Raw genomic sequence first — 14,546 nt, forward strand, 5'->3', positions numbered from 1 at the left:
CCATTATTTTTCCTGTCAAACTGGGGGCAATTGTGATTAATTGGCTGAGTTTTGCAGATGATTTGTTATTTTTTGATAGTACCCCTTTTGGGTTACAGACTAAACTGGCATTGTTTCATTCTTTTGCCAGTAGCCACAATCTAGAGATTAATATAAAAAAATCCTTCATAGTCACGTTCATTGAAGGTCGAAAAAAAGCTATTAAATTCTCATGGGGTCTGAATGGTATTGCTATTCTTAGGTCCACTGCCATCCGCTATTTAGGCTATCATCTTGCAAGCTCATATTCCAGTGAGAGGTGGAAGACAATTTTGTCTAATAAAGCAAAAATGCTGACAATGCAGATGAAAATGATTTGCCATCGATTGGGGAAATACTTAATGATTCCTACTATGAAATGTTACGCACAAAAGATCGAACCAATTCTATTGTATTCCCTAGATATATGCTTGTATGATGTGGAACAAACTGTTGACGTGGTCCAAGGTAAAATGTTGAAAACTGTATTGGGCTTGGCTTATTCCACCCCGAATACTATTGTGTGTCATGAGCTGGGCTTATTACCATTATCGGTGAAGTGGCATTGGCGACTACTTATGCATTATGGGAAAATGCTAGCTCCCCCCAACGATTCCCTTTATGAAGATCTTGCAAATATGATAAAGAAAGGAGACCCTCCCTCCTTTTAAAATTTAGGAACAAGATGGAGAAGTTATCTAGCGCCATGATCACTCAGGATGATCTGGTACTGGGTTTGCCTTCATGCAGACTTAAATATTGTAGATACCATTGGTGCCTGGTGATCGAGAAACGTAATGAATACCAATCCTTTCGTGAATATGCAAAATTTACGAGGCAGTGGGGCTATCGACCTAAGTACCAGGTCATCTTTCCTTGTGATCCAGCGAGGAAGACGTATTTGAGATTTCGCTTGAATCAGTTACTTACTAACGAGAAATTGATGTTGTGGAAACGGTACAATAATAAACCAAATAATGGTCAATGCATATTCTGTAATAGGAATAGCACCACTGAAACACCTCGCAGTTTACTGTTCTTATTTATAATCCACCAGAACTCATATATTTGGTAAACAGCTCTACACAGTATCCAGCCTCAGCAGAGAGTCTCTTTGGCAAAGATGTATGGCAGGTACAAATCAAAGCCCCATCATGTGTCTAACACATTTTTTACTAATTCTTGAAAGAAAACTGTCTGAAAAGCTACTAATTTTGTCCGATGAAGAATCTAGATGTTCAGAGTAAGATTGCTTCATATAAGAGTGTTGTGACCCATACAAACTGCATGCCAGCTTGGGTAGCGTTTCTCAAGGTTAGAATTCTTATATGATTTTTGTGCTTATGATGTTGGTTTTAGTAAAAGTGATTAGACTAAAGGAAATATGAAATGATGTCGATTTTATATGACTACCAAGTTGCACGGACGGAATTTTAAGTTTTTTTATATTTATTTATGATATAGTGATTTATAAGTATCAATTAAGATATGTTTTCTGTTATCTGTGATGTTGATGTTTAATTTATAGTTCTGTATTTTGAACAACTATATTATGTTGAGATGTTATTTTGTCTTTACTATGTGCATTTTGTTTTTGTTTATGATTTAATTGTATTATGTGAGATATTGTCTTTCTTCTGTATGATTTGAAAGAATAATTGTAAAGGTTGTAAAACCATAAACAATAAAAAAAAAAAAAAATATATATCATTGTGTCCTCAATGAACTTTGCCACTGAGAAGAAGTGCAATTCAAGTATGGCCAGGCAGAAGCCCATGCCGAAGCTAGTGTAGAAGCCTACACCATTCCTTCTTTTAGTTAAGTGTTTTCTAAAGTGCTCGTTCCAGTTAGTTGTTTAGGATTCGGACAGACAACTTTTACATTTTTCTTTGATGTGCAGTCTTAGCTTTAGTTTTCTTTAGGTAGGAAACTTCCCTCATAGCAATACGGCTAGTTAGGTGTTTTTCTTTTGATTAAAGTAAACCTCTTTTAAAATACAACCCAATGGTTCACCACAATGCTGATCTTAAAAGTAACACTTTATTGGCCAACAAACCCATTCTTCACGAAACCCATTACTTTGGTCTTTGAAATTAATTTCAATACTTGTTTGAGTTCTGATGCAACTTCCAGCAGAGTTTAGCTGGAAATGTTATTTAATTAAGAATGAAGCGGCAGAAGGAGAAGGAATAACTACACCATAGAACTATACGGAACTGTAACTCGTCAAAGTGCTTATTGCAATTTGTTTGGAGTAGAAAACTAAACCACCTGCTTTGTATTTTAAAATAAGTACATATATTAAAACTATTGTTGTGGGGAGTGTCATTGCACTCATTTTCATTAGCATCCAATCAGGTTGCTTGGATCGCAGGCTGATTCTACCGAGCAACCTGATGGCTGCTCCCCTCCCCTGCCATCTTCCCCCACACACCCGCCCTTCGCTTCTTAATTTTACCCCCCATGAGCCCCACCTACCTGATTACGGCTGCTGCTGCTGCCGCCACCGCCTCCCAGTGTCCTCGCTGGCCACCATGGAACTGGAAGAGGGGCTTCTTATGGAGCCCTGTCTTCCAGATTCATGGGGACTATCTTTAGTGAGTATTTTGTTTGAATTAATGGGCTTCCCGTTCATTCAAACGAGATACTTTGCTCTCAGCACCCCGGGTTACCAGATTGACAACTCGGGGTGCTTATAGCAATAATCACCTGTTCCAAGAGCTGGAACGGAGGATAACCGCACCGCAGACCCTTGTTAAAGGCCTGAGCGCACCCATTCAAGCCCTTGCAACAGGTGATTGTTTAATTACTGAGTGTAGCCAGAGTTATCAATCCTAAAATGTAATCTTGTGTGACAGGGATCTCATCCTTTGGGTGCACTACAATAACCCTGTCCTCCTGGCAATAGGAACCCAACCTTTGGTATGATTCTGTACTATACAGTTTGTTAGTGTGGCTGAGCAGCCAAGCCCATCTCAATAGGGGTCAATGTTAGCAGTAGGGTGGTCACACAGAGATTCAGTGACAAGAATCCATATAAACACTTACACTCAAGATTTCTTGATTAAACAATTATTAATGTATTTAACAGTCAGTTTGAATAAGTCTTCTTTAAAAGGGGCAATATAATAGTAACACACAAACACACTCCAAAATATACTTCATAGTTTCTTTAAATCAGTAATTGCCCATTGGGGATGGCACACACATGTCCTACACCCTCAGGTGACTTCAATAGTTGGGACAAGAAAAGGGTTATTAGAATAATACAAGAGATCACACAAATATTTTGAAGCAAGTACTTTTGAACCCACAATGCAAAGTAAGTTAACCCCATCCTATAAAGAAAGGTAAAGCACAATGTCGGAGGGAAGAAGTCATTCAGGGAGCCTGGCCAGCCAATGTCAATTGGGCAAAAGTCTAGGTGAGCTGAAGCACTTCTTGCAGGTAAGTTAAAGTCTCGCACAATGTTTTAGGAGTCTTTGTAGAAACATTTGAATCAAGGTAGGGCCACAAGCTGGGAGGCTTGTGAGGAGTAGAAGATGCAACCAAGACAAGTCTCAACTGAGATCAAGTAAGGTTACACAATAAGAGGTAAGTCCTCTTCAACTTTACAGTACCTCTGGTTAGAAGAAATGGTTGCAGCTGGCATCTGTTCCTGTGCAGCTCTGCAGATCCTGTTGTTCCTGTGCCTCAGTCGTGGGGACAAGAGGGAAGACTTCTGAGGACTCCTGCACTACAATGGGACAGTCAGCTGCAGCAAAGGACAAACTTCAATTCAGTGGCACTTTTTGGTTTCGGCTCCTCGTGTCTCAGCAAATGATACCACTGCGGTCTCTCGCATATCACTCTGGACTTTCCTCACATCTGGGGTCCAGCACTCTGTTGAGGTGGCTCAGGCCTGGTCAGTCCTGCTTACTGGGAGTCCTTAGGATCTAACAGAAGCTTGGGTCCCACTTAAAAGTGATGCACTCCGTTTGGTGTTCATCTCCCTGGCACTTTGGTTCCAGCAGCAGCAGTGGAAGTACAACCAGCTCTGAGAGGATGTCCAAACGAGTTCACTTTGGAGTTGATTGGTCCCACCAACTCAAGGAGAGAAGTCGTCCTTGCAGGGCTTCTCTAGTCCAGGCGAATTTGGAGATTCAGCAGAGCAGCAGTGCTTCACAGGGCAAGCCAACGGTCCAGGAGTTGCAGCAGGCGTCTCTTCCAAGTTGTTCTTCGGATTCGTTCATCCAATGGTCGACTCTGCCTTCCAAGCCAAAAAACCTTGCCTTTTATGCTGGTTTCTCCCATTCATTCCAGCCTCGCTGTCATTTGCACAGCAGGGTGGCTGTCCTTGCCGGACAGCCAGCCGGCCAATCACCTTTGGGTGCATTCCTGTAACCAAGGGGTTTACGCACAGGCACCTCCCTCACTTCCTGCCCCTGCCAGACACCCTGGAGCCAGAGGTGGGCTTCATTTGTGAATCCCGCCAAAGACAAATGAACCAAGGGACCAAACGTGGTTTGGCACGCAGAGTAAATCTCAAGAATTTCCAGCTCAAAATGGCAAAAAAAGAATACTGGGGCCGTTTTGACAAAATGGGCACCCATGGGTGCCTTACTCCAGCTGCAAACGCAGCCCACGGTAAAAACTCCCAATGGTAGTAAAAAGTAAACCACTGCCACCGCCATTAATTGTAGAAAGGGTAACATAACTTTCTTACATGAGAAACTAGACAAAGGGGATACCAAGTAACCCCTCCAGCAACCTATTGTAAGATAGCTGGGTCTAGAAAGTTACAAAATGTAAGTAAAGTCAATTTCACTTCACTGCTCTTGGAAACAGTAGTTTCACCAAGAGAAGGTATTTAAACCTTTGGGAAATCTAAGAGACTTCCCTGTTTCACTGCACTGAAGGTGCTATGTGACAACAATGTAAAGATGATGCCTATAGAGTTTGTCAGACTCCAAAAACACAATTCAAATCACATTAAAATACATGAGAGAGTGGGAAAAAGGGGTCTCACTCACTCCAGGTTAAGAATTAAATGTCCTAGAGTCCAGCAAAAGTGCTGGGGGTCTCTAAGGTAGAGAGGAATTAGCACATTTCTGAGAATTCTCCTTAACACTCTATTCTTCACAAAATGTAATGTTTAGAAAGGCAATAAGGTACAATTTTGACTTTTACCTGTGTGGGTGTTAAGCCCCTTAGGTCTCCTTTAATTGACAATTCTTGTAAAAAGTATATCCAGAGCAATAACTGATGTGGCAGGCCATGCTAATGTCGCAGTGCAGTGTTGCGGGCCATTAAGTGTTTTTGCACCACTCTGTACCTTACTGCATGACTTTGCATTTTTCCCAGGGGAGACCTTGTTTAAGGGGCAAGGGGCATTGATCAAGCGTTGGTAGATGGCAGTGTGCTTAAAATATTCTAGTTTGGTGCTGTATGTTGCAGCATTAGGTTTCAATGAAGTATGTTGTCATGTGCATATTTCTTCTTAAATGTGGTTTTAAACATATGCATACTTATCTTTTTAAGATTACGGAAAGGAACCTGGAAAAAATCAACGACACCAGGCTCCTGTTTTCCACGCCACAAATCCCAGAAAACTTCCACAACTATAATGTCCGTACGGTTATTAAGATGGACGGCCACGAGGTGGTTCTGAAGATGAATGACATGCCCTTCGAATATGTCGCTGATCCTGTGTTTGAAAATTTCACCGATGGAATTAAAAAGCAAGTGACCGGCATTATTTATGCAAAGGTAACATTCGTTAATCAATATTTAAATTTCTCTGGCATCTTATCCTATGACAGATATTGTTAAAGTTTCCCTTAGCAGCTGGGAAATTGTGTGCACTTTAACTGCTTGTTAGCGTATACAATCTTCTTTTTATTCAAAATCCCAAGTATCTAAATAAATATGTGGACATGAAGGGAGCTTTCTAAGTGATTGTAAAGTATATGGAATGTTTAAAAAAAAATAAAAAATGGTATGGATAGAATATAAGTTCTTGTTTCACCAGTTCTATGTATGCGTGCGCATAAACTACAGTGTTCATTTTGGAAGTCGTGCACTAGTGCCAGGCTTTTCAAATAGACAAGCTGATTCCTCCAACCACGTCCGTTCTTCTTGAAGTTTAGGTGAAAGTTGTTAGGCAGAGTTTGTATGCAGTACCCTTTGGGACCACTACACACAACTAAGACTACAGGTGTAGGTAACCCAACCTTTGGTGTAAGTCGGTACTACACAGTTTTTGGTAGTGGAGCTGAGCAGCCAAGCTTATCTCAAGAGGGGAATGTGAGCAGTAATGCTACACAGAGGTCTACAATCACAGGTGTTTAAATACACTCTTCCACTCAAGGTTTCTTGGTTAAACACTTATTAATTTATTCAACCATCAGTTATAAAACATTCACTAGAAAGAGGCAGTTAATATTATACACAAATATACGTCAGTACTATACTCATTATGTTTCTGAGGCATTACAACTACTTTGAAGGAGGAGCAAAAAGGAATAGGTTCAGAACATAAAAGGTTTACAAGTTCTTAGACAGTGCAGATGTTTTGAGTTCACCAGAAGAGTCAATTCAATTCAATAGGCTGGGACAAAGTCGATGGGCTAAAGTCTTGGATAGGATAAAACAGTTCTGATAAGTAAACGGTAAAGTCTCTGTAGAAGTTCTTAGAAGTAGTTTGTAAAAAGAATAATTACATGTTGGGTCACAAGCTGATTAGGCCTGTGAGTTAGGCCATTCTTGTTTCACAGTACCTTTCAAATGAAGAAAAAGGTGCAGCTGAAGACTTCTGTTCCTGGCAGTTTATGCAGATCTCGCTGTTCTTGAGCCTCAGTCGTGGGGACAAGAGGGAGGACTTCTGCACTGCATTGGGACTGGCCACAAAGCTGTAGTAAAGCACGCAAACTGCTGTCCCTCTCCCTGGTTATACGATTTTCTGCAGCACTCTGAGGAAATTCAACCAGCTCCGAGATAAGGTGTCCAGGTGACTTGGAGTTCAAGTTGATTGGTCCCACCAACTCAAAGGGAGAAGTTGTCCTTGAAGGGGCTTGTTGTCGTTGGCTAAGTCGGGGCTGGCGCATGCCTACGTCAAAGTGCATCTGGCGGCTATCTCACGCTACACCAGGTCGCTGGGATGGTCTTCTCTTTGGCCACACCACCTGATGAAAGAGTACATCAAAGGACTGTTCCGATCGTTCCACGCGGTGAAGGCTCCGGCCCCAGCGTGGGAACTCAATGTGGTGCTGACTAGGCTCATGGGGACCTCCTTCGAGCCTACGCATCAATTGCCTCTCAAGTTCCTTTCTTGGAAGACTGCTTTCCTCGTGGCCATCACCTTTGCTAGGAGGGTGTGTGATCTCCAAGCCCTGTCCTGTAAGCAGCCTTATTTGACTTCCACGAGAGGAGGGTGATGCTGCGGACGCACCCCTCCTTCATGCCCAAGGTTCTGTCAGAATTTCATCTCAGCGAACCCTTGGTTTTACCTGTGTTTTTTCCAACGCCATCGTTGCCGGCTGAAAGGACTTTGCACTTGCTGGATGTGGCTCGATCGCTGAAGTTTTATGTGGCCCGCACAGTTTCCGGTAGACTTCTCACTTTTTGTGAACTTTGTTCCTGTGGGCCATGGGACGGCTTTGTCCAAGGCTTCCATCTCCAGGTGGCCTTCCGGCTGTATCACTCATTGTCACTGGTTGGCAAGTCGACCGCTGCCTGGCCCTCCCAGAGCCCATTCTACCAGAGCGATCCCGGCTACGACGTTCCTGTCTGGTGTTCCCTTGCTGGACATCTGCTGGGCTGCTACGTGGAGGTCTACGCACACCTTCACGAAGTTCTACTGCATCGACAGGGATTCCAGGCAGGAGTCCAGGGCCGACCAAGCAGTGCTGCGCAACTTTTTCACTTGAAGGGTGAGCCTGGTGAGGAGGGAAGCGTAATAGCTTATGTTGAGCCTTGCCACCTCCCGTGGTTGAGTATGAATGTACTGCTATGAATTCCTTATTCATGAGCATGTGAATCCTTGCCAGACCCCATGCTGGAGGAGGAACAAGTCACTTACCTTTAACTTTTTTGTTCTCCAGCATGGGTCTGGCATGGATTCACATGTGAACCCTCCCTCCTGCCCCTATGTGGCTCTTCTTGGTCATACTGCCACTTTACGTGCTATCAAATCTGAAGAGTGCTGCCAGAGGAGGGGCTTAGGGAGAATGCAGTCATTGGCTGGGGGCAGTATGACCCCCAAGCTCAGTGATTGGTTTATAGGAGAAAGACAGTGTGCAAACAAAAGGGAAAGTTTTTTTCTTTTACCGATTATTCCCAGCTTGACAGCGGGGAATATTCATGGAAATGTGACTCCATGCCAGACCCATGCTGGAGAACAACAATTACAGGTAAGTAACTTGTCCCATACCAGCACTTTACTGGACATCCCGACTACCGGAGTGCCACTAGGGCATCTGGGTTACTTCTGAATGGGGATCAACACCGAACGGCGGCAATGCCCCAGGATTGGGTGCCGGAAACGCTATCCACATTTGCTGGTATCCTGGCGGCTATACTGCCAGGATACCGGTAGGGTCAGAATGAGGCCCATGAAAGCTTGGCCATACTTGTACCCCTTAAATACATTCGGGTACCCCCTGATCACGCTCAAACCAGAGTAAATGCACCCCTCTAAGGAATAGGCATGAGTCTATCTTGCAAGAGATGACAAATTTAATCTTGTACAGAAGTGAGGATGGGCAAAGGACTGCTCCAGAGTGGTATATTCTGTCCCTCAACCGCTCCCAGGTCCTAAAGATTGGTGCTGGGCCTGGAGCTTAAATATTCTTGACTTGGTTACTGGATACCGGCAGAGCTCATCCAAAACTGTTCTTCTTGCCATACGAGCAATGCTGTAGTCTGCAGTGTTGCATGGCCAGGTTTACATTTAGACCAATCCTGCTTAACCTACTGCTGCCTCTGCAGGAATACATTGTAGCTCTTACTTAGCATAATTTGCTATGTTATAAACATTGATAGACGCGTCTTCCCGCCATTCTCTCAACACTTCACTCAATAAAATTATATTTGGTCTGGTCCAGTAATTCTCATAAAAACCCTTTTTTTTACATATTGTTTCATTGTGTGCATGAGCACGTACATTCTCCTATTCTTAGTCTGCATGGGCTTTTGATGGACAGGAACAACTGCTCAGCCACATATATATTCAGCTAAATATTTGCACCTTATATTTCAATCTGAACTATCTTTATTTAGTGACCCTTCTCCCGCCTGGACTCTTGTAGTGCTTAGAAAACAGTTAACAGAAGTCTTGCCTAATTCTAAAGCGCTTGCGAAGTTTGGGAATGAAGGAAAGCACTAGGCCTCTTCTCAATACCCACTATGTCTTAACTCCTCAGGCCAGCAGTGTCAATAGACAGAACAACTGTGCGTTTTAGAAGGCTTGATCTGCAGATGAAACGTGTATAGACCAGTTAATATAGGATAGGTGTGCGGCTTTGCTCTACAGACCACCTAAAAAATATGGTTATGGGCATCATCATGTAAGACCTGTCCAATTCTTTTGTTTTTTTCAGGGAAAAAATCTAAATGCTGCCATGACAATAAAGGAAGCTAAAGCCTTTGTGGGCGAAGAGGAGTGTGTCATAAACACTTTGACGTCTACGGATCTGTACTGTCAGCCACCAGAACAGCAACCTCAACCAAGACGTCGACAAAAGAGGGATACCACCAATAACCTTCCAGAGTTCATAGTAGGTGCCATTTTCAATCAACTCTTACAGTGCAGAATGTTGAGTTGCATGTTTTTGAGAATGTAGATAAGGAGAATGTTGGGTTCTCAAGAGCGGCATTTCATGTCCAAGCTTTGGGAAAAGTGGAGTGCATGTTTTGGAATGGGATTTTATGACTCTACTTTGGGAAACCCCTTAAGTGCCAAGGACAAGGTATCTCGTCCTTGGGATTACCTCCCCAGTGCCAAGGGATAGCTCGTCCTTGGCACTTAAGGGGTTAATGAAGGAGAAAATGTTAGAAGGCTTTGCATGGTGAAATACCGAAATCGCCAAAAAAGGCCTTGGCACTGGGGGGGGGGACCCATGGCAGTTAAAAGGGATGTCAACAATGTAGTGTTGGCCAATTCTATTTATATATTACTTGCTTCTACAAGATAGACAAAGAGGTGCAGAATTTCAGATGTAAATGGCAAGGTCTCAGTAATGTGCATATTTTATACCAGCGGATAACACACAACCTCCTTGACTGCGAGTGGGAGATGCTGTCGTTTGCATCCTTGAGGTGGAGAACATCTTGTTGCATGTTGTGACAATTCTGCTACACTGCATGGAAGGTGATGTGTTTTGCCAATCAGTAGGTTCGTTTTTATGTGAAAAGTGCTCGTTATTGAAGTGCAGGATCTATTAATAGGTGTCAGCAGTCAGGCTGCTCAGAACTGAAAGTGCTTAGCTTTGAGAGCGCACTGGCCGTACCTAGAACAGTTGGTGGAAAGATGCCACTGGGGCTTCACAGAAATGTGCAAAAAATGTAGTGGAACCAGGTTTAGATGTAGCTTTTGATGTATGGCTTCTATTCAAAGTCATTTAACATTTGGTTTCCCATGACAGGTAGATCTGTTTACGCTTTGTACTTACTTTGAATATTTTCTGTGTTTTTAGTTGCCACCGATGGACAGTTTCTTTATTCGATTTACTTTACGTTCCCACTTCTTGCAGCTTTAACATACACTGCAGTATTTATTAGGAATTCCGGAGAGGCACATCCATAGGTTTAGGAATCCACCAGTCTCGGTTTCCCGTCTCCCATGTTTCTCTCAAAATCCTTGGCGATCACTGCCCAGGGCCCTAACCAGTGTCTCCTTTCATTCCAAGAAGTTGCTTCCAAGTCCGTCTGAAGCCCTTCAACCTTGCCCTTTGGCACCTTAGGATTGTGTCCCGAGTCCCGATGACACCTATTCTTGGCTATTGTGACCAATACTGGGCGGAAAAAAGTAGCAGACCAGAAGGGCCACATGCAGGGGCACAAATCTATCTCTTTCATTAAAGGGCTGTTCCCTGCTTGCCCCCACGTGTTAAGTTTAAACCCTCCTCTAAACATGTCTGGGAGTGGCGTATGACAACATTTTCACCTAAAAGTAGAGGCACAATTGATGGATGATGAAGTACACTGGAAGTTTCCACATTTGGCCCGGTCTCCAGTGGTTTCCATTTAGCACAACCAAGGGCTCATTTCTGTGCTATTCTGATTGTGCTCCAATGATATTTCCCAACATGCGCTGCTCCATTCAGTCACAACCCTTGCGTTGCAACGGTCTATGGTCCCGTTAGCTCTTTAGCAGGTTATCCTAGTTTGGACTCCCCCCTCGGGCCCCCATAGGATAGATCTGTGACCTGAGGCACCAGGTGATGTGGCAATTTACTCAGCACAGTCATTGTGGCAAGTAGGGGGATCCTGGCCACACCTGTATCCAAACTCGGCAGCTCTACAGCTGGGCGTTCACTCCAGCTTTCTCAAGAAATACGTATGTACACTTAATCCTGCACCTGCCAAAATGATGATCTACTGATTACTGATCCATCATTTTCTGCACACCAATTAAAGTGCACAATTAAATGAAATTATGATGCTTGAATATAGTGGCAGGGTGGGGTGTTAATTGCCAATCCATGAACTGGATATCCTAGTTTTGTTTTTGGACATTCTTCTTGGGCAAGGCAGCAACTGTCCATTGTGTTTGGGCAGAATTCCATTGTTGGGGTTCTGCAGTCTCATTTGATGGGACTCGTATGTGTTCTGCTTTTCCCTCTTTATTTTTTTATTTGTTTTTTATTTACTTTGGTGGTCAGAGGAGCATCTGCTAAAGTCCCCTTGACACTACATCCCTGTTTAATTCTTGAGGCATATGGTATTGGGTCAGCCATAAGGTGGATAGTCCCAAGGGTGCCTCCCAGGCACCCCATTTCTGCCCTGGGGTGATTTTATCACCCTACATTGGTTTTAGGGGGTAAACTGGTGGCATATATTTAATCTTTGCTTCGCCAGGGGTGTAAGTCGATTTACTGCATTAGTAGCCCAATGTGCCTTTATGGTAGCAATTGGGGTACTAATGCGTCATCTTAAGTCCTACTCTCTGCCATTTTGTTTAGGCGAACCACTGGGCAGGCCTTGAAATGGCAGTTTTGACTACACAGGCTCTTTGTGAGCCCAAGATGGCAGCCTCCAAGGTGGTTTGGACTGGTTTAGACCAGTCCCTGGCCAGGCCATTACACTTCTTGTGGGGGGCCCGGAATGTGTGGCAGTTTTTCTAGGCCAAAGGGACTGGCTGGTCACCAATACCTTTGTTTTAAATCCCCTAATGAGGTTGGTGGGCTGGCAGAAGCCATCCCCTGCGAGTGAAGGAATATATAGGGAAAACCCTGTTCCTGAGCTAAGATCTGCTGGATTATTGGAGGCTAAGCACGTCTGCTTACCTGCTCAAGGATTTCCGTCTGTTTCCTGCTGTTGCTGCATTTTAGGCCCTCTTCTGGCCATACTGGCTGGATGCAGTGGCCCGGGCATAGCTCTGGTTTGAATCCTTGGCTGGTGGTGCCCTTGCAGAGGTGTCCTCATCCTGCTCTTGGTCCTGCTCATCTGCTCGGGCCTTGCCCTCAATCCTAAGGCTATTTTATGGGCTGTTTAAATGCATTTTACCGCCAAGGCATCCCACCTTGATTTTGGAAGCTGTCGCCGCCTGGACATGTGAGGGGACTGGCCAAACCCGCCAAATTTGCTTGCCTGCATCGTCTCTGGTTGCCACCACCGTTGTCCCGCTGCAGGGGTCATCTTTGTGTGTATGCTGACCACGTTGGCCTGCTGAGTCACTGAGGTCTGCCGTTAGCAGGTTTCTCCATCTTCCTGAAGCCATCTTCATTGTGGATTCCACCTCTGCATGGTGGGTCTTACGCCACTGAACAATGATTGTTCTTCTTTTGGACCATTGGGGTCATTGTTGGATCAGGGGAGCAATTACTGGGTGACCAGAACCTTCATTCCGCCCTTTAGAAAGAAGCTACTACTTACTGCATTGTTTCTCCTTCTGGGAACCAGATTTCTGTATTCAACCACAAGTACTTACCTCTGGGCCCTGGGTTGGTGAATTGTTTCCAGATACTCCCTCTCGGGTGTGCCCGTGGCTGTTGGGTTCTGCAGGTCCCTTTCTACTGCACCTCCCCTTTGGATAACTTTGGGGCATGAATATTGCTCTGTTTCCTTGCACTTGGGGCTGCTGGATCTTGAACCCTCCACCGGGTCTCTTCTTCTGGGTCTCTACTGGTGTCACTTGCTGTCTCCTTGGTACCTGTAGAAAGAAACACTTACCTGTTTTATTCCTCTTGTTTTATATGGACCACTCTTCTCAACACTGGAACTCTTAAAGGTGACACTGCAAGGTGCTCAACTGGACTGTGACATTTTCTTAGGGTCCTCCTAAGGTCCCTGGAGATCCCCACCAATACCTGGATCTTTAGAGACAACCCCTCAGGTTCTACACTCAGTCACAGGTTTAAAAGTATATCCTTGTGTGTTAATTATGTTTCCCTCCTTGATGTGTAATATGTCCTTCTGGACCTAGCTACTGTCTATCTGAAAGATCTCCTGGACTTTGGTAGCCCTCCTGGCTGTGTTGGACATTGTGTTCCCTTGTGCTAAACCTCCAAGTGCTATACTGTGTCCTAGGCAGATGTGTTCACTGTAATACTTCATGCAGAAGGTAATGGGAAACCTGCACTGAGTTCTGTTTGGTACCTTGGGATTCTGAACCCTTCATTTGGTGGGAATTGTTGACTATGCTGGATTCCATTTTCAATGAATCTATCCACATTTCTTGGCCTTTCTTGGTGACCATATGCCATTGTATCTGGTCAAATCTAATCTGAGCCCATAGTGTCTGGTATGGGCCACTGTACATTTGATTTAGATTGTTATTTAGGCCTGGCATATTGTGGAGAAATCTCACTCTGGGAGAACTACCAAGCTATCTAGGACTAAATGGTGTGTAATATTGTCTAGGGGGACTTTCCCTTAACTTATATCTGAAAGCTTATATGTATGGAGCCTACATTTTAGGTGTTTATTGGACATTTAGTGTTTTCTTACCTACACTGGGCTCTGCAATTTGTTAAGTGTAACCAGAGTACTAATTTTCTTCTCTCATGAATATTTTATGTTAAATTTTAAAGGTATTTGTACCGCACCCCGTCGCCAACGGAGTTGGTCCCCAAGCGCTCTGGCCGATCTGCAAGTGAGAAGGCAGTTTGGGTTAGTAGGGTGAAGAGGGAGTAGGAAAGTGAGAGGAGTGGTGTTCTGTTGGCAGCTTCATCTCGGTATACACTGTGCGCTGAGCTTTGGTGCGAGTATCGGAATGATGTCAGTCCTCGTGTGTTGCGGTGTGGTGAAGTGAATGCGGCTTGCAGTGTGAGAGGTGCTTGTGTTTGTTTTTTGAGTGAGTTAAGTATGCAGAAAACGTAAGCTTTTCA

At 44.1% G+C, this 14,546-nt stretch overlaps 1 protein-coding gene across 3 annotated transcripts in view; it reads left to right on the forward strand.

Annotated features, from left to right (window-relative positions):
* PLXNB2 (plexin B2) overlaps window positions 1-14,546 on the forward strand; it is a 775,326-nt gene that overhangs the window by 633,391 nt on the left and 127,389 nt on the right. For all 3 annotated transcript variants that reach the window (XM_069627846.1, XM_069627845.1, XM_069627847.1), the window contains 2 exons: window positions 5,539-5,766; window positions 9,597-9,773. In XM_069627846.1, coding sequence (XP_069483947.1) covers window positions 5,539-5,766; window positions 9,597-9,773 — 405 coding nt within the window. The remainder of the gene's footprint in view (window positions 1-5,538; window positions 5,767-9,596; window positions 9,774-14,546) is intronic.

This window comes from Ambystoma mexicanum, chromosome 12, assembly GCF_040938575.1.
Source record: "Ambystoma mexicanum isolate Mex_15411 chromosome 12, UKY_AmexF1_1, whole genome shotgun sequence".
NCBI classification, from domain to species: domain Eukaryota; kingdom Metazoa; phylum Chordata; class Amphibia; order Caudata; family Ambystomatidae; genus Ambystoma; species Ambystoma mexicanum.